Source organism: Zonotrichia leucophrys, chromosome 1, assembly GCF_028769735.1.
Source record: "Zonotrichia leucophrys gambelii isolate GWCS_2022_RI chromosome 1, RI_Zleu_2.0, whole genome shotgun sequence".
Lineage (NCBI taxonomy): Eukaryota > Metazoa > Chordata > Aves > Passeriformes > Passerellidae > Zonotrichia > Zonotrichia leucophrys.
This window is the reverse complement of record NC_088169.1, coordinates 7,145,504-7,168,886: the sequence shown is the minus strand read 5'-3', so window position 1 is coordinate 7,168,886 and position 23,383 is coordinate 7,145,504. Positions and strand designations below refer to the sequence as shown.

Sequence of the window (23,383 nt, the reverse complement as noted above, 5' to 3'; positions counted from 1 at the left end):
GAAGTAAATCCTTTTGTGTTTCATTGATTTTAAAATTAAAAATTGTCATGTAAGTTAGAGGTTTGTTTTGTGTTGGGGAAATCGAATGTCCACAGAAAAATCAGAGAAAATTTCAGTTGTTCATTTGTTGTCAGTTTGCATTAGAATCAGTGAGCTTCCAAATCTGTTCTGTCTTTAATATTACATTTCTTCTTTCAAAAGTGATGCTGACTCTGTTAGTGAGAGTGTTTGTAGACCTCATCTTTCAAGCTAATAAAAAACTTGATTATTTCTCAGAAAATGTATTATTTGCTTTAGTAAAGTACAGAATTTTGAAAACCTTGTATTTCTCTTTCCCAGGCTGTTCGCTGCTATGAATCGCTAATTTTGAAAGCTGAAGGAAAGGTCGAGTCTGATTTCTTTTGTCAGTTAGGTCACTTCAACCTCTTATTGGAAGATTATCCAAAAGGTAAGAATTTTTAGTTCTTCTGATAAATGTCTTTGGGGAATTGTTCAGTGTAGGTGGCACAACAGAATGAAAATCACTGGGCTAAGTCACTGTTTCCTTGGTTTGTACTGTATTTTAGAGCCCGTAAAAGAATTATGAGTGGTGATATCTTCACAAAAAAAACTTCATTATTATTTCTCATCCCTTTTTATTTTTAATGAAAAACAAAAACCCAACCCAAACACTCCTGGTTCAGGTGTGAATATGAAGTTGGCTGGCAAGGCCCAGTGTCTGATGGCACCCTGTGAGATGTGGGTGAGAGCTGGGTAGAACAGGTTAGAATATTTACTTTTTTTGCCTTTTTTCATTGTCATTGCTTTTTAATTTTAACACGAATGCAGATCTGTTTGTGTAGGGAAACAAATAACACCCCCACCCTGAAAATGTGTGCTTCCACCCCCCATGCCTTTTTCCAAGCACACAAAGATGCTGGTTTGGTTTCCCTGGGATGCAGAAACAGATGAGTGATAACTGAGAGTGGTTCAGGAGCCTGAGTTTGGTGACTCAGGCTGGTGGGGGCTCTTTGATAGCTCTGTGTCTGTGGGTCCACTGGCTGTCTGTCTGACATTAAACAGGGTGAGTTTGGCTTCCTGGGACCTTCATTTCTAAAGTTAAAAACATGTAGATTTGATGCTGCTCAGGAGGAATTGTATCTAAATTCAGCCTGTAAATTCAGAAGGTTTGTTTGGGTGATGGAAGCATCTGTCTTGTACCTCATCCTCTCCAGTGACTGGGTTATAACCACTGGTGTTTCCAAATCCAGAGGCATGCAGGGAGCATGGCAGTATGATGTCTCTTGAATTTAGTTAAGAATAGTCTGATCTTAAGTGCTTCCTTTAGTTTTAAGAAAATTCTGCCACCTCCTCTGCAAAAAAATTTGCAACACACTTTCTCATTAGCCTAATGAAGTTAGGTGTGAGTGCAGTGTGACCTTCTGGGCATATTTTACTCAGCAAAAACAGCCCAGGATTATGGACTGACCTGTATTAACTCTGCTTTTGAGTTGATAACAGTTAGGAGTGACAGCACCAGGTGTTGCTGTGGATCAGAGGCAGGGGTTACTGATGGGGCATCTGCTTTGTACTCTGTGTATGGTTTTAAAAACAAGCATAAACACTCCAGTTATGGTTGGAAAGATCAGTTCTCCAGAACTGTAAAAGAGCATTAGCACAACAATGTGAGAAGAAACATTAAGCTATTAAAAATCTGAATTAAAGTACTTAATACTTTCTTAGATGCCTATGTAAAGTCACATCTCAGTTGTAAAAGAAGCCTCAAGAAGACTAAAAACCTTGTTAGTTATGGAGTATTAAAAAATGTATCTGTATTTTCAAAGAAGTGTAGTAGTAGTTAAAAATACCAAAGGACTTTTAATTGATGTAAAAAGGGAAGTTAAAGGGTTTTTTTTATTAAGTGAGGGACATATGTTCCTGTTCAGTACAGTTTTTGAACTCTAGTACCAAAGATTGTAAAACTATTACCCTCAGTGCAGAAAGTCACAGGTGTTCTATAATTAATTTACTGCTGCTGTTTGAAAGACCTAGAATGTTTGTGTTCCATTATAAAGTAAAAATAAATGTCATTACATGATACAAATTTTGTTACTTTAATTATCATACATTCCAATTGCATTATAGTTAAATTTTATATGATTTAGAACAGAAAAGAGAATTCAGAATGTTTTGATGTCAGTAATGTATATTTTACCCAGATTTTAAGTCCTGAAGTTCCAGAAGTGTAAAATGCTGAAGGAGCATGGTATTCAGAGCTGTAAATATGTGTAGTCTGAATTTAGTCAGTTATGGACAAGTCAGTGTGTTTAATAAATTCGATGTAATTAATAAAATATCACAACATAGCAGCATGTATAATGCTCCACAGTTTTTTTCCCTTAAAAGCTTGTTACTTAATTAAATATTTTCAATAAATGCATGCACCTTTGTATATAATGTATGAAGTGTTTTTTATAAAGGCAGAAGTGATAGTGTTCTTTGTTTAAAAAATGCTTGCTATGAAGTTTGTGCAGAGCAGAACAAACTGTGAGCTGACTGTAGGACTGGGATCAGTGGTCAAGGTGAAGCAGTGTTGGGATGACAGATCTGGGTTTTGTGTTGGTTGGTTCTTCTCTTTAGATCCATCTCATTTTTTCACAAACACACTGGCAGTAAAGGATCATGCAGCTGGGTGCATTTTGTTGCATGTTTTTAGTGTTTTGATGTAGCTAATAGCCTCTTCTGAATGTACTGAGACTGTAGGTCATTTCTTTGTAAGAATTAGAACTTATACACCATAAAGGGATCTTGAGAAAAAGTCCTGGCAGGTTGCATCATTGAAACTCCCATTATTGGTGTTATTACTGCCCTTGCTGCATGTGCTCAGAGGGTACCAGTGAGGGGCAGTCAGATGGTGTCTGATACTGAAGTCTATTTAACTTTATTTTTTTAGTGAAAGCTCTTAAGTATTTTAAGTCCCCTCGAAGTGCAGTGTGTTTTCTGTCACTCCTAGCCACTGAACTCCAGAATCAATATGCTTTTATTTTTCTTCCTTAAAAAGAAGTACTTGTCTCCAAGAAAAGTTTTGAGTTCACATCAGAAATTACTGGATGAGGTTCTTTCTTCTCAGTATTATACCTGAGCTTAGACTGGAGTGTCAGTGCCACTGCTAACCTTTAAAAGATCTGAAGCTGCTCTGCAGGTTACTGCATTTTGGAAAACTGCAAGTTTGAATTGCTGTTGATAGGTAAAGGGTTTTCTCTGCAGCCATGGAATGGAGTTGCTGTGGTATCAGCACTCTGCTGCTGTTAGGAGAAGGTCCTACACAAGGGATCAGCCTTTTTGCAGATTTTGAATCCAGTGAGACACTGACTTGTATTCAGACACTTATCACCAAGACTGCAGATGAATTGATTTCAGCTTTGCCTGCATGTTCAGAGTTGTTTCTCTGCTCAGCTTTCCTTGTATTGATGGTGACTGATCAGAATTTGGCTTTGGGATTTCCGAAAATGGGAACGTTGACTCCTCCCGGTGAAAACCATTTCATTTCCTCAGTAGAATTTTCTCAACTCTAATCTGATTCTTCCTCCTGTCTCTTTTGCCAAGGCAGCTATTCCCAGCTGTTGGATTGTTGTGGAGGTTCCCAAAGCTTTTGTTGCCTGGGCATGCCCTTGGTGGCACCCTCGTGTCTGCGGGTTGCTTTCTTTGTGCTGGCGCAGCTGAGCCTGCAGCTGTGTGGGGAACTGATCCAACTGAAAAATAACCCCGCACAAAAATGCTGTGCAGTTGCCCCAGAGTGTGAAACCTCAACCTTGGGGTTTTGCTGGAGGAGGTGGATGGCTTGTCATGGAGGCCTTTGGGTGCTGGGAGCATTCTGAATTCAGTCAGGGCTCCTGGTGTGAACTCTGAACTGTTTGCTGCTGGATTCCGTGGGACAGATGGGTTTTTTACCAAATTATTGTGCTCTGGTCTTGAAAGAAAAGTATGTTCCACTGATAATTGGAGTTTATTTTTCATTCCATGGCTGGTTTCCATAAGTAAGGAGTGAAGATAGTGATGTTTTAAGGGTTCTAGCTGACTTGAGTTCTAATTGACTGCTGTTTAATGAGCTCCTGGATTGACATCATCTGTGTTTTCCTTAGGGATCTTTTCTTGCAGGAGGGTCACGTGCACTGACCGTGTTCAGTCTGTGACTTGGAGGACAGCTCACAGTGGCACAAATGGAAATGTGCTTTAATCATTTGCCTCCTTGAATTGCTGTTCTCTAAGCAAAATTCCTGGAAGTAGAAAATGCAGTTAATGAATGAATGATTTGAGGAAAACATGAATTTATTTGTGCCATAGTTATTAAAACACAATAAATACTGTACTGGAATAATTCTTATTGCTCTACTCAAATGGTAGTCTCATTTTTAAACGTTCTATATCAGAACAGTTTTAGTAGTATTTATTTTGATTATAGATGGTGACTGCTTTGTCAAAAATACTTACATAAAAACATTTTAAGTTGTTTATAAGATAGCGTTCAGGGGCATTTTTTTAGTAATCATTAATCTAAAATTTAAAACCCTACTAAAAAAATACCCAGATTGTTAATTGAGCAGTTCTTTTATTGCAATGCAACCTGAACCCAAAATTTAAACACTTTCTGATTGTTCTTTTGTAAAGTTGTTTGGTTGTGAGAAACTCCCATATTCAACAATGTATGTGTGTTCCTTTGTACTTACAATTCCAGCTCTGTAGGGAATTTCTCTGTGGTGGTGAAGGGCTTTCAGGAATTTGAAAGGCAGTATTGTTATTGGGAAGCATTTTCATGTGCTGTGCTCTGAGGTGCAGGGTAGTAGCTGTAATTTTATAAAATATAAGGGAAAACTTCACAGCATGGACAGGATTGTGCTGATTCCTGCTGGGCTGTCTTGTCTTACTGATGAGTCCTGAAGAACTAGAATGAATTAAATGGCCAGAATGAGTCAAGGAAGAGATGACTGTTTCAAATAAGTGTGATATTTAGGTTTAAGGGGTTTTATTTTGTTGCTTGTAACTGGAACTCACTGGTAGAATTGGGGTTGCTTGTATTTAGAGCTGTTTACAGAATCCTGAAGATGAGATAAATTTTGGGTGGTTTAATTTCAGGTGGTTTAAACCATTATGTGAAATTTCTGCAGAAAAAAGGATGCTTAGAGCATTAAAATGTTCTTTATAAATTGTATGTGTGTGGAGCAGAGGTTAGCAGTCGAGAGTTTTATTATAAAATATTCCAAGGCCATGTTTTTGACTGGTTGTCTGAAAATTTTCACTTTGGAAAGTGTTCTAAATAAACACTCAATTGTTAAAAGACCTTTTTGTGTAATGCACTCTTGGAAGATTTTTGAGCTTGATGAAAATCCATAGGGTTTCTTCACTGGTTCTCAGTATTTTAAGACTTTTTACAGAGTTCAAGCTCTAAAGGATTTCTGTAATTGTAAATTTCTTGTCAAACTTGTATACCTTTCACATTTAATACTTGATGGGACAGTGGTCTTCACATCACTTTGCTGCTGCATTACAGATGGGGATGTGGAGCTGTTAATAAAATTTCTTAGAGGACTATTTGATGATTTTTCTGTCTTAAGTCTATGCTTGTATTGCTTTTGTGTGTCAGCCTTCATTCTGTGTTAAAAGGAAGACATGCTTTAGGCTTCTTTGATTGTCTCTTTGGTACTTGCAGTACAAATCTCTGGAGGAAACAGAGAGCAGCATCTGCCTGAGGCCTTAAAACAAAAGACCTGAGTGGCATTTTGCTGCTCTCACTTCCACATTTTTTGGGTTATTACAGAATTGTAGAATCATGGAAGTTAGAAAAGACCTCTTAAGATAACCTAGTCCTGCCATCAACTCAGCACTGCCAAGGCCACCACTGAAGCATGTCCTTTTAAATAGCTTTATCCTTGTCTTTTAAATAGCTCCAGGCATGGTGACTCCCCCACTTCCCTGGGCAGCCTGTGCCAATGTCTGACAATCCTCTCACAAAGAAAATTTTCTAAATAGCCAGTCTGTATCTCTCCTGGTACAAATTGAGGGCACTTTGTTTGTCCTGTCAAGACTTGCTGCTTGGACACAGAGCCAGCTGACTCCTCACCCCTACAGCTGCCTTGCAGGTACTTTGTAGAAGGCAATGAGTTCCCTGAGCACCTTTTGTTCCCAACACCCCCAGCTCCCTCAGCTGCTCCTCATCAGCTTTGTTCTCCAGACCCTTCCCCAGTTCCATTGTCTATGTCTGGACATGCTCCAGCCCCTCAATGTCCTGCTTGTCCTGAGGGACCCCAAACTGGGCACAGGATTTGAGGTGTGGCCTCACCAGTTCCCTGTGCAGGGGCAAACACTGCCCTGCTCCTGCTGGCCACCCTGTTGGTGACACAGGCCAGGTGCCCTTGGCCTCCTTGGCCCTCTGGCTCGTGTTCATCCAGCTGGTGACCACCCCTCCTTTCCCACCCATCACTTTCCAGCCCCTCTTCCCCCAGCCTGGGGGTTGTTGTGACACAAGTGCAGGACCCAGCCCTTGGCCTGGTTGAAGCTCAGCCCTGGATGCCCTTGTCCAGGCTGCTGATGAAGCTGCCAAGCAGGAGTGACCCCACAGTGAGCCCTGGGGAGCACACCTGGTGACAACTGGATGTAATTCCATTTCCCACCACTCTCTCAGCCTGGCCATCCAGCCAGTGTTTATCCAGCAAAGTCAATTCTTTTGGCTCAACCTTGGAATTTTCTCACCTTTCGAAGTCTTCAGTTTTATGGCAGAGCAGTTTTCATCTTTGCAAGATTAAAACACCCTGGTGGGTAAAACCTGCACTATGTATAAGCTGTTTCTGCAGCCTGCATGTATCTCTTAGGTGTTTAATGAACATTTATATTTTTCCTGGAAGCAGTCAGATTTAAATCAAGAGATGTGCTCTTTGCAAGCTTCCATTGTGCAGTTCTTCAGCTGATTTTCTCTTTTATTATTAGTTTCACATCAGATAAGCACTACAAAATACTAGTGCTTGTTTAAAAATTAAATTAAAAATAATTGTATTTAAAAAAACCACATACTGTTTTACACAGATCCATACAGAACTTTGGTTTGGATTGAAGTTCTCTTTTCAGGGTATGTAGTTAAATTAAAGCTTGCTGTTTTAAGTTCAGTAAGCCAAAAATTTGTGTTAGTCACATTTAGCCTTGCAAGGTGCCACTAGATGGTGTTAGTATGTAGTTCACTTTCTTCTTACTCAAGCACTAAAACACTCCAACTGCTCCATGTTTGTATCACTTTGAAGGCCTCTTAAGTTTTAAGGTGTCATAAAGTGGGTTTATTAGAGCAGATCATAAAAGCCATCCTCTGACTGCATGATTTATGATGAAATGTGCTAGAGGTGACAAGTGGGTGGTTGTCGCTCAGTCTAGACATTTTTCCTCCCCACTGTCACCTTCCTTGTTTGTTTAGGTCAAGTGTGTAGATTCTGGATACAAAGAGAGATTGTCTTATCTTACTACTGAAACTAAGTTTTGTCAACATCCTATGAAATTAAGTAGATGGGAAGAAAATCCTGAAACCACATAAGTGGTAATTAAGTCAAATTTGTTTTTTATTCTCTGCATGATACCAGGGAATCTTAAACAGAGAGGAATAAGGAGCAAGTGTTATCCATGTCCTACTTCTGACATGGCCCTTGGTCCTATCATAGTAGGAGAGGAAGGCAGACTCTTAGGGGGCACATAATAAAGTGTGCCAGGGTTAAAGTAACCATACATATTGCAAAGGGGGTAATTCTGGGTGACTAAAAACCTGTAAGAGGAAAGCAGTGAACTCCCAGAGTGTGAACTCATGAGGGTCAGCTCTGCATGAGGTGCCTGAGGTTTACAGACAGATTCTGAGCTCAGGAGGATTCTCACTGTGCAGTGGTTGCAGTTCTTTTAGAAAGGTGCTGTTTTGCTTTTCAGAGCTGTTTCAGGTAAATATTTTATTTTCATCAAGCTGTGTAGCTGATGGTGATTGACTTGAAAAGCTGTGTACAGCTTTGGGGTATGCATGTCCCCTCCTCTGGGGAGGATGCTGAATGCTGGATCTGCCACTCACAGGGTTTTCAGGAACATGATCACAAGGATTAACTGTTAGGAAAATAATATACATGGCCAGGTTCTGGAGAGAGGTGTTCATAGCATAGCATCAACTGATAAAGAAATTAAATAAAGGACGGAGGGAGGGAAATAGAAACTGAACACTTCTTTTAGTAATTGTTGAGTGTTGTTTTGGGTGTCTGAATGTGGTCTGTCAGTTCTGTGCTTTTAAAAGCTTTGTGTGGTTGACTACAAAAAGTAGTTGAGGATGAGGCAAGAGGCATTGTACTGCTGTTGATATTCTGTCCTGTTCTTTGAGTCCAGACATGCATTTTCTGGATGTTTGTGTGTGTTTCACATGCAGGGAAAAAAGAAGTTTTTATGTCCTTTATTGTCTTTATACAATTCTATACGTGTAAGAATTTCAGTGGCAAAGTTTTAAATTGAAAAAGCTCAATAGTAAGTTCCTAATCAAAAGATTGTCTGCAGAATCCTGCTGTGCCTAAGAGTGATTTCAAAGCACTCATTTTATAATGTTTAAGACAGACACCATAACTGAAATGGGATAATTCACTTGGATGTGTAAAAATGAGAGTTGACCCTGTGTTGAAAGAGGGGCAGTAGTTGATAGAATCTTTTTGTGACAAAAATTGTCTCACTTTGGAATGACCAATCTTGGATGAAAAGTAAAGGTGCAAAATGATATTTCAGCCTTTAGTGTTAGGATTTTTTTTTGTTCATTTTTGTTTGTTCTTTGTGTTTTTGTTGTTTTTTTTTTTTTTACTACTAATGTGCTGCATGACCCAAGTAACTGGGATTTTTTGCTTTTTAATAAACCAGGGAATGTCATCCTACAGTCAGAATCATAACACAGATAAAGCACACCCTCTGTTACAGATAGGGACTTGTGTAAAATTCTTGTGGCTCTGCAGATTCAGTTGCTCTTTTTTTTCTTATTTTAGAATAAAGTTTGTATTTTGAGGGATTTTCACTTACTTCTTGTAGATACAAACCTAATTTTAGGGAGTAGTTGCTTGTAGTTCCACAGTACAGGTTTTAGATAAGGTACTAATTTCTACACCATAAAATTTAGAATAAGTATATGCTTATTGGTGACTCACTCAGGGACTTTGAAATATTACAGGGTTCAAAATTTATGGTTTACGTTTTCCTTTATATCTAGGCTGGTTCAGTTTTTCAAAAATCTTGCTTTCATAATTTGATTTCTGGCATCTCATATGCAAGATTGTTCTTAGTGTTATGCTTGATTGGGAGCATTTCATGTGGTTCTGTCAAAAAGAACTTTTTCTTGAATCCTTTTTTTTCCCTGTTTTTCTGTTCCTTTAATCTTTTCAGCAGAACTTGAATGCTCATGGAACAGATATTTAATGTAGTTGTAAAAGGGGCTGAAATCCAATTTTAGAGGTAACTTACTGTAAGTTGAGTGCTTGATAATACTGAAATTATGCACAGTGACACTTTTTAGTTGTCTGGCTTCCTTGAGGAGGAAAGGGACATTTAGCTCTGGCTTAATGGAACCCTCCATAATTCATCCTTGTTTGGAAGAACTTTGAGAATTTCAGCATTTCATGTGCAAGAAGTAGCAAGGGAATACTGTTAGCCTAGAACAGGCTGGATCCCTGGGTGGTTCTGAAGCCCCCAGGAGGATTGGGCGCTTCAGACACTGAGGAGAACTGAAGTGTCCTCTTTGTTCCTCTGGAGGAGAAATGTGGCTCCTCAGAATGGAGGCCTCATCTTATCTTGTAAATATAAATAGATTTCAGCAGTCCACGCTTCCCATGTGCTTGTTTTTAATTGTAACTGAGCTTGGCACATTAAATGATCACTTCAGCTGTTCCTGTGGGAAGTTGCTGAACTTTATTGAAGAATGGAAGAGTTAGAAAAGAAAATCACAGCCAGACTTCCTTTTTCTTAAAGAAGACTGGTGGAATGTCATGGAGCAAAAGACTTCTTTCTGTAATAACTTCCCTCCATGTTAAATGGAGGTGTTAGGATTTTTCAAAGCAAGTTTCTTCTTGCTTTCTTTTTTCCTATTCTTTCTCTTTAAGGTATTCTGTTTATTTATGTAGTTTGTTAATACTGTTGACATTTTACAAACTTACTAGCAATGCCTTAACTGCTATAGATAAGCGTATTCCACCTCTCCTTTTTAATGGATATGCTCATGTGGGTAATTCCTGTATTTTTTAACAGCTGTGGTGAAAATGTTCCCCCTTTAATTTTTCCACTATAAATCCTTAACATTGTATTTAATGTTCTTTTCATCATTTTATCCATATCCCCTGTATAGCTGACTGCAGTAATTGCTTAAAAAAAAAAGTTTACAAGAAGTTCTCAGTTTCTTGAATCTTGCATAATATGGTCCTGTTGACCTGAGTATTTGAAATATACTTCAACCCTTAAAATTGGGATAGGTACTGCTTGAGTAAAAGAAAAAAAGCTCCTTTTATTTGTGATGTGATGCATTGCAAAACTCTTTCATATTGCATGTGCATGTTCCTGTTGGGGAAAGCAAAGTCATGGCCATGTTCAGAAGATAATGATTCCTTTTTGTTGAAAACTTATTAGTGATGTCTGGGAGAAGATGAATCTAAAAGGACTTTTGGAGGGGAATAGGATGTTAATTTATGTTGCTGTGAAAATGCTTTAAAACATAATGACGGAATGTGACTGAAATAAGCTTAGTTTTAACATTCTTCAACTTATACTGTTAGACTGAAGTAATATTCTTGTAATATTCTTCAATATTCTTGTAATATTCTTTGTACCAGGTTGGTTTTTTTTTAGGGGGTGGAGGCTGAAGGAGGAATTGTGTTCTTAAGTTGTGAAAGATTTAGATTAGATTTTTAAGTGATTTTGTCTGAGTTACATTGTTTTAAATACATTGCATGTTAATAATGTGTGATCAATGAGTCTTATAAATTCATTTTTCTAGTCTGGGCATCTGAATAAACGACAGTTTAGAACATCAGAATTAGAACTTGGTCTCACAAGCGTTTTGGTGGAGAGGGGCACCTCATGGGCATGGATCAGCATTTACAAATAAATGTTGTGAGTCTCCATAGTCAGAGGAGTGCAGAGGTTCTGTGTCTTTACCATCATGTGTGTGTTCTTATTTCACTTAAGCACAGGAACTTTGGTCAAGTTACAAAAATGAATATGCAAGACAGGTGTTGAAGGGTGATAACATTTGTGGACATGATTTATCCATGGTGCTTGCAGGAAATCAAGCTGCACCTAAAGTACACATTGTTGTTCTTGTGTCCTAATCTGTTTGGTGCTTATGGTTTTCCAAAGCTGGAGTTGTCTTTGGTTATTTGGTTTCCACACATTGTATATTTTCCATTCATAAATCTTAGGGAGCAAACACTTGAAAAATCAGTGTCTTGGTGTTGCTGCAGTGAATCTTTACTTAAAATGCTTCATTTTTGATGGTTCCTTGTGCTGTGTTCTTAGAAAAAAGCAAAGCCTGTTTGTGTTCGAGTGGCCTGTTAGCCCAAGGCAAGATGAATCAACCAGAATTTTTCCTTTAGTGAGGAAGAGGGATGCAGGAGTGGTGATTGGAGAAATTGGTTGCTAAGTAGAACTAATATTCTGTTGAACAGAGCTGTTCTTAGCACTGATTTCCAGGTTAGTCTTGGCCGTGGCTGTGGAATAAAATGTAAGCTTTTATTCTTTTTTCTGCTTGCTTTTGTTTCTCAGAATGAAAGGCCATGTGAAATTGATTTCTCTTTGTATGTCCCTCCTCACCAGTTCTTCAGAAATTACAGGGCATCAGGGAGCGTGGTAAATGAGCTACATGATTAAATTTTTAAATCTTAGAACAGCTTTGTCCGGGATGAAAATCCCAAAATTTCAAATTATTTCTTTGTTATAGGTTTTCTTTAAAATATTGCTTGATTTACATTTGTAAGATTAATAATAAATATACTTCTGGGTTGACATTTCATAAAACAAAATTATAATCTTAAGGAATGCATTGCCCACAACAGTGTACTTACCATGGCAGTGTTACTTTTATTAAACCATTTATCATTTTAATGTTGTGTATTCTGACTCTTAAGGATTTTTATCTTTTTCTTCAAAGAAAATGAAACAAAACAAATTGAACATTCATTTTTCTTCCCTACAGCATTATCTGCATACCAGAGGTACTACAGTTTACAATCTGACTACTGGAAGGTCTGTATATGCTCTTTTTTTTAATTAATTTTAAAATGTGTTGCTGTAAATGTTCAATTTTTTGAAGTAGATTCTGTTCAATATACGTTTGGGTTATCTACCTGCACTGACTTTTTGGCACATTAATTGAGTCTTAATGTAAATGTTCACCTGTATGTGCAATTCATTAGAAATTTCAGTATAAATATATCTTTAAGTCATGTATTGAAAAGGTAGCTCAATAAGGCTGACAGGTTTTAAATATTTTTTGTTGCCATCATTATCCATTATTTCAGGTTTTTTTTTATGTAGCACAGATATTTGGATGTGTGTGTGGAGAGCAGCAGAACCACTTGAAAGCTGCTGTGCAGGCATTGGACTGGGAGTAGGAAAAATGTTCTCAGGTTGCTTTTTGTTTCCACAGCCACCAAATTCTTTCAAGTCCTTTTCAGTATTTTAAATAACACTTTTACGTCAGACAGGAGCAGATCCTGTTGGTGTAGCTGTCTTGTCTGTAAGTAGAGGTATTGTGTCTGTAAGTAGAGGTATCATGACTTCAGATGAATAAAATTGAAAAAATTCTTACAATGGCATTGTCAGAAGTTGTCAGTATTGGTGTATTCTCACACGAAATAATCTGAAGCTCCTGGTTGAGAAAGAAGTGCAGCAAAGCATGGAACACATTAGATATTTGTGTGGTCTTGAGCAGCTGTTTTCCTTAGAAATGTGGATAAATGCATCTGTCAGATAGGGAGGGCTCATGAGGAGCTCTTGGTACCACACAGAGATGGTATTAGCGAAACATTTTTGTGTTCTTTGCATTTATAGGGACTGTAACAATGCTCTGAAAAACACTGTGGCAGCTTCTCCCATTTGGCACAGGATGGGAGAAAGGCAGGGTAAATTAAGGGTGAAAGAGTGAACTACAACAAGTGTTTTATAGAAGATAAAAAAGAGAGCTCCAGTTGGAGGTGCTGGGGGAATTTTTGGTGTTGTCTTGTAAAACTCAAACAGGAGTTGTGCAAGTTCCATATTTCAGTGAACCATTTTGGACTTGAGGGAAGTTTTTCCAGAAGTAACCCCTGCAGTTTTAAAATTACAGCAATAAAAACATTAATCTGTTCTTCTTATGTGTTCTTGGAGAGCTGCTTTAAAGATTGCTGTAAATAAGTGTTGAAATCAATCAATTAATTAAAAATCAATTTTAGTAGTTTCTGTTGTTTTTACTCTTTCACGTTAAGCATGTCAGAATAGTTTATGACTGGAATTATTTTTTCTGGTTTTTATTCCAATGGCTCATTGTTAAAATAAGTGGTAGGTGATTACTAAGTTGTTTCCCCTGCATTTTCAGAGTTCAGGGTGGAATGTAGATAATTATATGTATTTCTACAGGTGTAGGTTGTTGTCAGTGTGGCTCAGAATATTATCTGCACTTAAAATAAATGTAAACTCTGACTGTTCTGCAATTTCATCTCAAGAGCACTGATGGCAATAAATTTTCTGTTTGTATACAATGTGTGATATTTTAAGACACCTTTTTCTTGTATATATCTCCAGAATTTTACCATTCAGGGATTAGTTTGAACAATTCTAGTTGCAAACATGACAGCATTGCTTGCAGTTGACAAAAGAATATTTTGAGTTCTGCAAATTAAAAATCCAACCCAAGAAGAAGAAACCAAAACCCAGTAATTTTTCTTCTTTTCTTGGCCTCTCCTGGGGAGGATCTCATTGGGAGCTTCCTTAAAAATGTGTAGCTCAAAGTGGTTCTTTTCCTATAATCTTGGGAGATTTTGTTAATTTTGATATTCATGAAAAAGAGCCTGAAAAAGTCCAAAACCATTTCTCAGCTAGTAACTTTTTACTGAAAGTGGTAAAAATCACAGGTGGATCATATTTCATCGTATTAATGGATGATGAAGCTATTCTGGAGTTGGCAGTGGGAAGCTGCCTGGATTGGGTCTAGAGAAAGATCTTCCCCTCCTCCCTCCAAGAGAGAGAATTTATTGTTTCTTGTCATCCTTAATGCCCTGTATCTGTAAGAAACCATTTAGTCAGGAATAGCAAGTTTATGGTGTATTTTTGGGCACACTTCTATGCTGGTTTGTTCTACTTTGTGACTTTTTTTCCCCCAAAGAGATACAGATGGCAAAAAATTCAGTCAAATTGCCTTATTTTAGTGTTGTGGAATTTTTAAAAAAGTTTTTTTTTTTCCTTTTTTTAGTTTTTACAGGGCTGGATGTCATCAGTGAAGTTGTTGGGATTTGTGATAGTAAAGGAAGGAAGAGAGAGAAGGGTGTGAAGGAAGGGTGGTATTTGTGAGGGGAGCTGCCTTGAGAGGTCTGGGAAGCTGAGAGTGCTGAATCACATGAAGGTTATTACATAAGGCAGGGCTGAAGTCAGACAGGAGCAGCCTTATAAACTTGGGCATTTTATCTGGAATTACATTTTATCTGTCGTGCAGTGCAAATTTAAGTGGTTGAAATAAGTGTCCTCTATGTGCTCTGTTTTTTAAAGAGGGAACTTACAGAAGAATTGTGAGAGTTTTCAGATTGCTTTAGGTGTAGTTTGGCCTCCTTTTATAAAGTATTTTTGCTCTGTGCTAGTTCAGATTTTTAGAGTTGCATGGGGTTGGTTATTAAGTGTTATTTTCATGCATTGTTCATTTCATGATATGCAGTCTATATTTCCTTTCATGAAAAAAGCATATTTTTTTTGTTTCCCCATAGATTTTTTTGATGGTCTGAATTTTCATAGATTTTTCTCATGGTCTGGTCTCAAACAACCAGGTTGTTTTCTGTCAGAATTTGATGCATGGGTTGTTTTGTTGCTATTACAGTAAGTGTTGTGTTGATCGTGTGGAACAAAAAGAGAAGGAAAAAACACTTTATAAAATATATTCTGGATATATACTCTAGTGACAGGATGAAGGTGAAAGGTTAGGAAGATGCTGTATTTTGCCATTTACCAGATCAATACTCCCTCTGTGCTGATGAGATATTATTTCCTTTCAAAGAACTATCTGTATGGATAGTTTTGAAGCTGTTGGGTTGCACTGTGCCACATATTTCTAAGTAGACCATTTTTTGCTGTAATCTTTGGATGCTCACAGATCAGTGTAAAATGTCCTGGAAAATTTCTGCAATTTTTGACTACAAAAGCACTGTGCTACCTCTACTCAGCATTTAAAAAAAAATCGACTTGCAATTATTTGACTTGAAATATCTCAACTTGCATAAAAGCCAATCTGACTTTCATTCTTGCATTCAAGTAGTTCTCTCAATGTTTCTTATGTGCCTATGCTAAAAAGCTAAAATAAATCTCCCTTCTGTGCAATGTACTTCATTCTGATTTCCTTTTAAAACTCTCCTGTGTCAACGTGTTGGGGGAGGTGAGGAGGACTGTGGGGGATGAACGGATACAAAGGGCAGTTCAGGAGAGGGAGACAACAGCTAGAACTGCAATTTGTACATGTTGATGCTCCTGGGAAAATAAAGATATCAAGTGGAAATGTCTGCCATGATTATCAGTTTTGACATATTCTGAGGAGGCAGGATTAGAAGCTCAGCAAAGAGTAAGATATTCCTGATTTTATCCAAACATGATGGCAGATATCTGGCACCTGTAGGAAGTTATTTTAATCATCTTGTGGTTGTATTATAATGGACTTGATCATGCTGAACTCTTTTATATAATACCTGAGTTTTGGTAGGGCTGTCCTGGAGGAACTCCACTGCATGAGTGAATTAGTGTAAGTGTATAAAACATCTGGGTCTGTTGCACTGACATGGTTGGCCAGGGCAGGAGAGACCCAAAAACTCTTTTCCACAGATTTGGGGCTTCAAGAGGTGTCAGTGCTCACTAAAATGACTCCTGGGAGAGTTCCTGAGAGAAGAGTCTGGTTATCCAGTATTCAGATTAGTTCTCTGCTTAGACATGGCACTGCTGCTGCAGCCCTTGTCTGGTTTGATAATCTTGATTAAAATTTTATGACCTTTGTAGGTAGGTGGGTGTTCACAAGTGATCAGTTAGGAATTGTGTGCCTGCAGTTGTAGCAGCACAGTTTGAATAAATAAAACTTTTTGGTACAGTTTTGTTAGGGAGCAGAAAATTCCTTTATGCTGAAGTGTTTGAATGTCTATTAGGGACAATCTCTGTGCTTGGGGAATGAACATGAAGATTTCTAGACACTTAAATCCAGGGGATTGTGGACAAGTTATGAGGAACATGGCAACAGCACTGCTGAAGTCCATTCTTCTGTGTTAATTCATCAAAGACTAGCCTGGTTTCAGTATTAAGTAAATCCTGCTGGTTTAAGTATTTTTAAGAAAAACGTGTATTTTATCAGAGTAATAGAGAGTATGCAGGTACTTGAACATTTCTGTTCATATGTGAATAAACTGAAGGATTGACAAGGCACAGAATTTAGAAATACATCTTAAAATGTTGGACATTCCTGTGAAAATGACTTACTTCTTTTTCAAGGTAGGCTTTACTTTGGAATAGGATGCTAGACCTTGGATTGAGGGTGCCTGAGAGAGAAAAGAGACCTCAATTTATTCAGCTGCACTCGAGTGTGGTGTCTCTTTATCAAGCAGTGCTTGGAGTGGATCAGTCAGGAAGTCTGACTGTTCCTTGAAATGTTTAAGGAACACTTAATTAGTGAGTTACATCCTCCAACATGAATTCAGATATAGAATTCTTGTTAGCTGTTGACTTTTGTTGGAAAGTTGCCTAGAAGGAAAGTAAATCTGTCAGGAACTCGTTATCATTTTATGAAAATGGCCTTAATCACCCTTCTCTTTAATAAAGATTTCATTTGTGTGGACAAGGTGAAGACATCAAAGAGGTTTGGTAAACCCCAGGAAGGGTTTTCAAAGACCTAATTCTGTGTTACAAATGCAAATGTGGTACAAACTGAATTTACAGTTGCAAGGCTATACTGCAGAATATTAAATGGTTGTGTTAAGAAAAAATAGAGAAATTGAAGAGGGGGAAGTAAATCACCTAATTTTGCAGCAAGGTGAGGTGTGAGTTTAGTTCTGGAAAGCCCCTGTTTGGTACTCCCCTATCTAAGTTTACTGGACAGTAGAATAAATTGCTGTCTAAATTTTTACCTTTTATCATATTTATTTCTTAAATTATTCTTGAAAACAAAATTCTGGCTATATATATACAAATGTGAGAATTTCCCCTCACTTTTCTCAGGTAATCTTTATAAAACAGAGAAGAATCCAAAACTGTACAGAGGAAAAAACTTCCAAAAACCAAACCAGAAAAACAAACAAAAAACCAAACCAAAATCCCCCGACCTGAAATTCTCTTCAGAAAGCCAAATGCCAAAGGAAAATTCAGTTGTGTATGTGGGTGCTAATCATGGAAGAGGGATGTGATCTCAGTCTGTTCTGTTGTTAGTTTGTTGCAGAAAGCAATTTTATAACACTCCTTTTTATGCTGAGCTGAAGTATATTTGAGTGCCAGGTAGTATTTTAAAATGCTGTTCTATAATTAGAGCTATGTAGAAATTTCTCAAGCTTATGGCTAAAACCCTTGTAATTAGTAGAAAGGCTTTTTTGTTCCAAAGAGCTAAAGTAACTAAAGACCACGGATGTTACTTTTAAAGTGTGACCTGTTGCTTGTTTTAATTGTTTTATGCAGCTTTTTTTCATCCCTCTACTTTTTTCCATTTTGTTTGGTGAAATGGCTTTTTTTTGTATGCTTCCTTAATGCTATAAAATAGGAAAATAATTAAAAAAACATGATTCTTTAATTTTGTCTGTTTTGAAGTCTCTTTTTCTCCAGACTGTAAGTCTGTTTCTTCCTTTATAAACAGTTGGACAAAAAGCAATTACTAGACATACTGATAACAGCAAATAAGAGAACATTTTGCACCTTGGAGATCCTTTAGAAGACAGCAATTTTCCACTTCATTGACTCACAACTGTTTTATTTCTGCAGTAAACTCAAAAAAACCAAATAGTTTTTTAAACAGAATTCATCAAAAATTTCATTATTTTTTAATTAGATATAAATGCTTGGATTAAATGAAACAATGCTGTTGTATAGGATCAGTAGAAATTGCTGGAACAGACAAAGTTGGAGAGGTAGGATGATTTGTTAACACTGCTTTTTATTCAAGCCCTTAGGTTTTTGAAACTTCCATTTTAAAGAAAACTCTGATTCCATATAAAGAGATAAATTTCCCCTTAAGGATCCTCAGAGAACAACATTTTACAATTACACAAAACGGCTTTAATATAAATTGTTTACCCATAGCAACACAAGATGCCTACAGAAAAAGCAAAAAGAAACAATCTATTTGATCAGAGGATGCTTAATCAGAGAAATGATGAGAAAAACTGATCAGGAAAGCAAATTTCAAAAATTCTCACTGAAGCTGAAGTTTGCTGGGATGAAGACTCTGCAAAAGGAGCTGGCAGATACAGCAGTGACCTACACATGGGTACATTAAAAACCTGCAATTCAGGATGTGTTTGCAAGTCAAAATGACAGGGTAGGAATAGAATAAATAGAAAGAGGAAATAGAGATTCAGAAAGTGAAAAATAACATCAGGAATTAAATAAATATTCAGTGTCTCTGTGAAGCATGGAGATATTAATAATACCTTCTATATGCTCTTTAATTCTGCCTGACAATATAATGGTTGTCAGTGAAGCACATGGGATTCTGCACCACCCCTCACTTTTCACTAAAACAGGTTTTTGGATTTCAGTCCTTTCACTTGAAGGATCTTGATGAAGACATTCTGGTTATGTTCTGAGAAGGTATAAAATACAGCTGAAAAATACTCTCAAGACTTCTGCTGTAGACAGAGAGAGACAAGCATGATGACTTTATGTGTTATGGAAAAGAAAATGAAAAACAGAGATAATTTTGTCCTGGTTCTTAGATGAGAGTGGATCAACATAATGGAGATAAAAAGCATTTTTATGGGATTTAATGGGGATAAGCATTTTCCAGGAGACTGTTGGGGAAAGCAGTCTGGGAATAGTCTGAGTCTGATACTGTGTGATAATGCAGGATGGGAAGTGATTGTGTCCATAAAAAGAAAAAAGGAGGGGGAAGGTTGAGGAGAGAAAAATCTGTAAGGCCAAGTGAGATTGAACAAATAATATGAGGAAGAGGAAAATGTGTCAAGAAGGAAGAATGGCAGGATGTGGGGGAAGGAAAATTTTGGCTTTGCTGAGAATTAGAATGAAAGAAAATGAGAAAAGAAAACTCAAACTTTAGGGGTAACAGCATATGGGGAGAAGGGAAGAAGGTATATATAGAATAATACCAGAGTGGATTGTCAGAGATCTGAACTGAGACTTTTGCCAGCTTTCTCCCTAACCATGACCTCTGTGTTGTAAATTCACCAGGCACACTGGGAGAGATTGCAAATTTTAAAAAAAGGGGGAAAAAAGAGAAAAATCCAAGGAAGATATTTAAGCATTCAGGTGAGGAAGAGCCCTGTATAATTTTCCATCAAAGAGCCTGGATGGCCTCTGTTTTGAGGAAGGAGTGAGAAAGTAGAGTGTGAAGCACCGAGGATCACACAGGGAATTAAATAAACAAATAATAAAAATCAGGGATGTTTAGGATGGAGCAAAAGTAACAGGGCTTCAGCTGGTAAAACTGAGCTTTGTGCCCTGACCCTGCTGGAGATCCCCTGGCAAGGGGAGAAGTGACTCAAGATGACCAAGACTCCACTCTCAGTAATTTAACAGCAAAGATTTTTTATGTGTGTAGCTGTTACTGCAGATGGTGATAACTTAACAATTTACTGCCACAAAATAAAGAGGTTTACAGTAATAAAGGATGTAGCAAATGCACAAAGTCTTTACTGAAATGCTGATGGCAAATAGAAGAGAGCATATTTTCCATAATAATTAGGTTTTGGGGGTGCAGTGGATGAGAGCAGTTCTGGTGAAAACTTCACTTTAATCCTGTGATATACTGGCAAAACAAAAAGTGGGAAAATGAAATGCAGCAGATACAGCATCATCACAGTAACAGATTTTTAAAGATTATTGATACATTTAGATCATGAGCTTGTTCCTTTAGTATGTCACGGTGGATGGAAATTGCATTTTAGAAGATATTGGAAAAGATAGAGAAGTTGTTAAAAGATGAAGACCCAAGAGAAATTTGGAGTATGAAGACCAAATGAAGGGCTCAATTTGTGAATTGTGCACCTTATAATCTCTTTCCTCTATTGAAGTGCTTGGTAGCTTTGGTAACACTGTAAATGGGGTTATGTCAGCAATCCCATAGCTATGATCAGTTAGTGTGATTAATCTGTGACATGAAAAATTGGGATTTTTAAATCTAAACTGTGTTTATCGAGACTGGGATTCTGTCTCTTAATGGTAGAAGGTATATGCCTTCAAAATACTTCAGAGAACTTTATGCATAAATAAGGGAAATGCTGGAATGCTGGAAAGGTAATGAGATTGTGTTGCCAATAACACTTGGTTGTAAATGCACAAAAAATAGAGCAAATTAATAACTGTATTTGGGTTTAAGAGAAAAACATTTTAGTGTTGCATGCTAAAAATAAATGTAATTTTTTGAAAGTCAGTAAAGCAGACAAGTTGAAAGAACTATCTTTTTTCTTTTTTATAAAACATGTTGTTAAATTAATGCCAGCAAGAAAGATTAAGAAGGAAATGTGTTGTTATTTCATGCTGTTTAATTAGGAAAGCACAGCTGATTTCTTGTTTAGAAAAGAACATATGTTCATCCAGGTATTTCTTAAGGAATAATGACTCTTAAGAGTCATAGATTGGGGGTTTGTGCATTGTGGAAGACGTGTGGGGGTGTGTGTGTCTGAAATTCTGTCCCTCTTGCAGCTGAGACACAGAATTCTTAGATAGTGCCATCAAAATATGGCAGTTGTTAATACAGACAAATAATGCAGCATGTCCAATTTTGTGTACAGGAAAACTGTACAAGGATCTAATAAAGAACTCTTACTAGGTGAGTTATGTAATGAAAGTATGACAAGAGGGTGTCTTCCCTCTCCTTGAAAGGTATCAAGACAAGGTGTAAAATCTTAAAAGACTATGACTGGCGAATTTAATAAATTTTGACATGTTGTCTTTGACCTCATGATTAATTTGATTAATTAGCTTTTTTAAATGTCTCTTTTTATTAACTGTCATCACACAAAACAAAGGAATCCCCCTCTGCATGTAATTCACATGCTCCTGTTTGAGTCTCAACAAGCCTTAGATGTTTGTAGGGAGCACTCATGTTGCTCTGTGTTTAGAAAATTTTGCATTTGCCCTAAATTAGAAGAAAGATATTATTTTAATGTCTGCAGTTCTGATTCTTTTTTGCTGTGCATTCATTCATTAAGCTACTCATCCCCTTTTAATCAATGGATTTATAAGAACTCAGAAATTTGAAATATCTAATATATTGAAAGTGTTAAAGAGGAAATAATGTGTTGTGGGGAAAAATTTTCAGGAAGAGGGAGAAGGCAAAACAATCTCAGAGGGAACACTGTCCCCTCATCCTGGAAATGGCTTTTGTTTCCAGACAGTGTCCATTATGTTTTCTGATGGGGACTTCACACTGGAAATTCAGCAGGAATGCTCCTCTTGTCCCTCTGTTTGTGAGATCTCTGTCTGGGAGCCCAAACACTCTGGAGGGAAATAACACAAGTATCATCAGGATTGATGGAAAAGTCTCTTCAGAAAAGCTTTTTATTCACGTTGAATTCTCCTGCTGCAGAAGTTTCCTTTGTGCAGAGTAAAAACTGTCATCATTCATGTGCTGGTATTTAGATTAATAGCATGCTTCCCTTCTTCAGCCCCTTGGATGAAGATTGAGGATGCTGAAATATTAAATGTGCTGGAGTGTGGTAATGGAGAAACTCATCAGTTGGGAATGCTCGGAGAGAGGCGTTCATAGTTGAGTAGAACATTCTGACTCCAACAGGGGATGCATCTCCAGCAGGCAGGAATAATACTTGAATGTTGATAAAGCTGAGTGACCAAATGTCTCATTTTCTAAATAGAAACAATTATTTTGGAAATGCTTGTGATGTTTTTTCAAAAGCCTGTTGTTTGCAGAAGCCGCAGTAATGGCAAATGACTTGGTACTCTGTGTGATTGCTCGTTCCTTGCATGGAAAAGGTTAAAACAAAACCCATCACCTTGGTTTTCATATTTCTGTTCTGTAGATTCCTGTTTGATCTATAACATGATACAGTGTCTCATTAATGAATGGCTTCTCTTCTAAGAAAGGCTTCTTTTACATTTTAAGGTTCATTCTTTAAAAAGAGGAAATGTTTGCTGAGTTTCAAAAACAAAGAATTGCTTTATTTTGCAAATTTTGTGGGTTTGAATTTGCTCTCTCCGGAACTGGCATCTCAGTTGTTTTTTAAATATTCTTTCAAGCATATACCTAATTGAAGTGTTGAGATTGCATCCTTTCCTCCTTTTCTGAAGGATGCAGATTCAGCTTGTTCCGTGTGGTGGGTGTGGGTGGGAGAGCAGTGGTGGAAGTGTGAGTGGATCTATTGCAGATGGATGGAGAAGGCAGCGGGTGGGAGGATGGGGATACAAAGAGCTTGGGGTCTCCTTAAAGACTCTCTGAGCAGCCTGTGTCAGGCAAATAAGTTCATGCTTTGAAGAAAAGGCAGAAAATTCAAAATGGTTTTAGATTAATGTTAATTTGAGCATGGTTGTGCTCTGAAATAAATGTAGCTATTTTTCTTTTTTTTCCTCATTCAGTCTTCTTTTTAAATTAAGTTTTACTTAGGGTTTTTCTTACTGAAGTATTAATTTAGAATCTTCAGAATTCTCAGGGTCATCCAAGAAGCAGCAATAAAGCTGTATTATCAGACATCATAACTGATACATTCACTGATGCTGTTTAACATGTTTTTTAAAAATACTTCAGGTCTTGTTTTTCTCTCCTCCCAAGGAATATTTGGTTCCATTTCATTTATTTACCTATTGGACTCTTGATTATTTGAGTCACACACATATCTGTTTCCAGGTATCTTAATGATGGAATCAGAATTTTATGAAATTTTTCTGAAAACAGGCTGGAAAATCTGATTCCAATTCTGGTAAACACTGTGGAAAGAGAAATGGGTAGAAAGGAAAGAAGATGATAAGCTGATTATAATTCTGA

The 23,383-nt window shown here is 37.3% G+C and overlaps 1 protein-coding gene across 5 annotated transcripts in view; it reads left to right on the top strand.

Annotated features, from left to right (window-relative positions):
* The window catches only part of KDM6A (lysine demethylase 6A), a 152,919-nt gene that overhangs the window by 33,775 nt on the left and 95,761 nt on the right, over positions 1-23,383 (top strand). For all 5 annotated transcript variants that reach the window (XM_064706278.1, XM_064706261.1, XM_064706287.1 and 2 more), the window contains exons 3-4: positions 340-448; positions 12,203-12,252. In XM_064706278.1, coding sequence (XP_064562348.1) covers positions 340-448; positions 12,203-12,252 — 159 coding nt within the window. The remainder of the gene's footprint in view (positions 1-339; positions 449-12,202; positions 12,253-23,383) is intronic.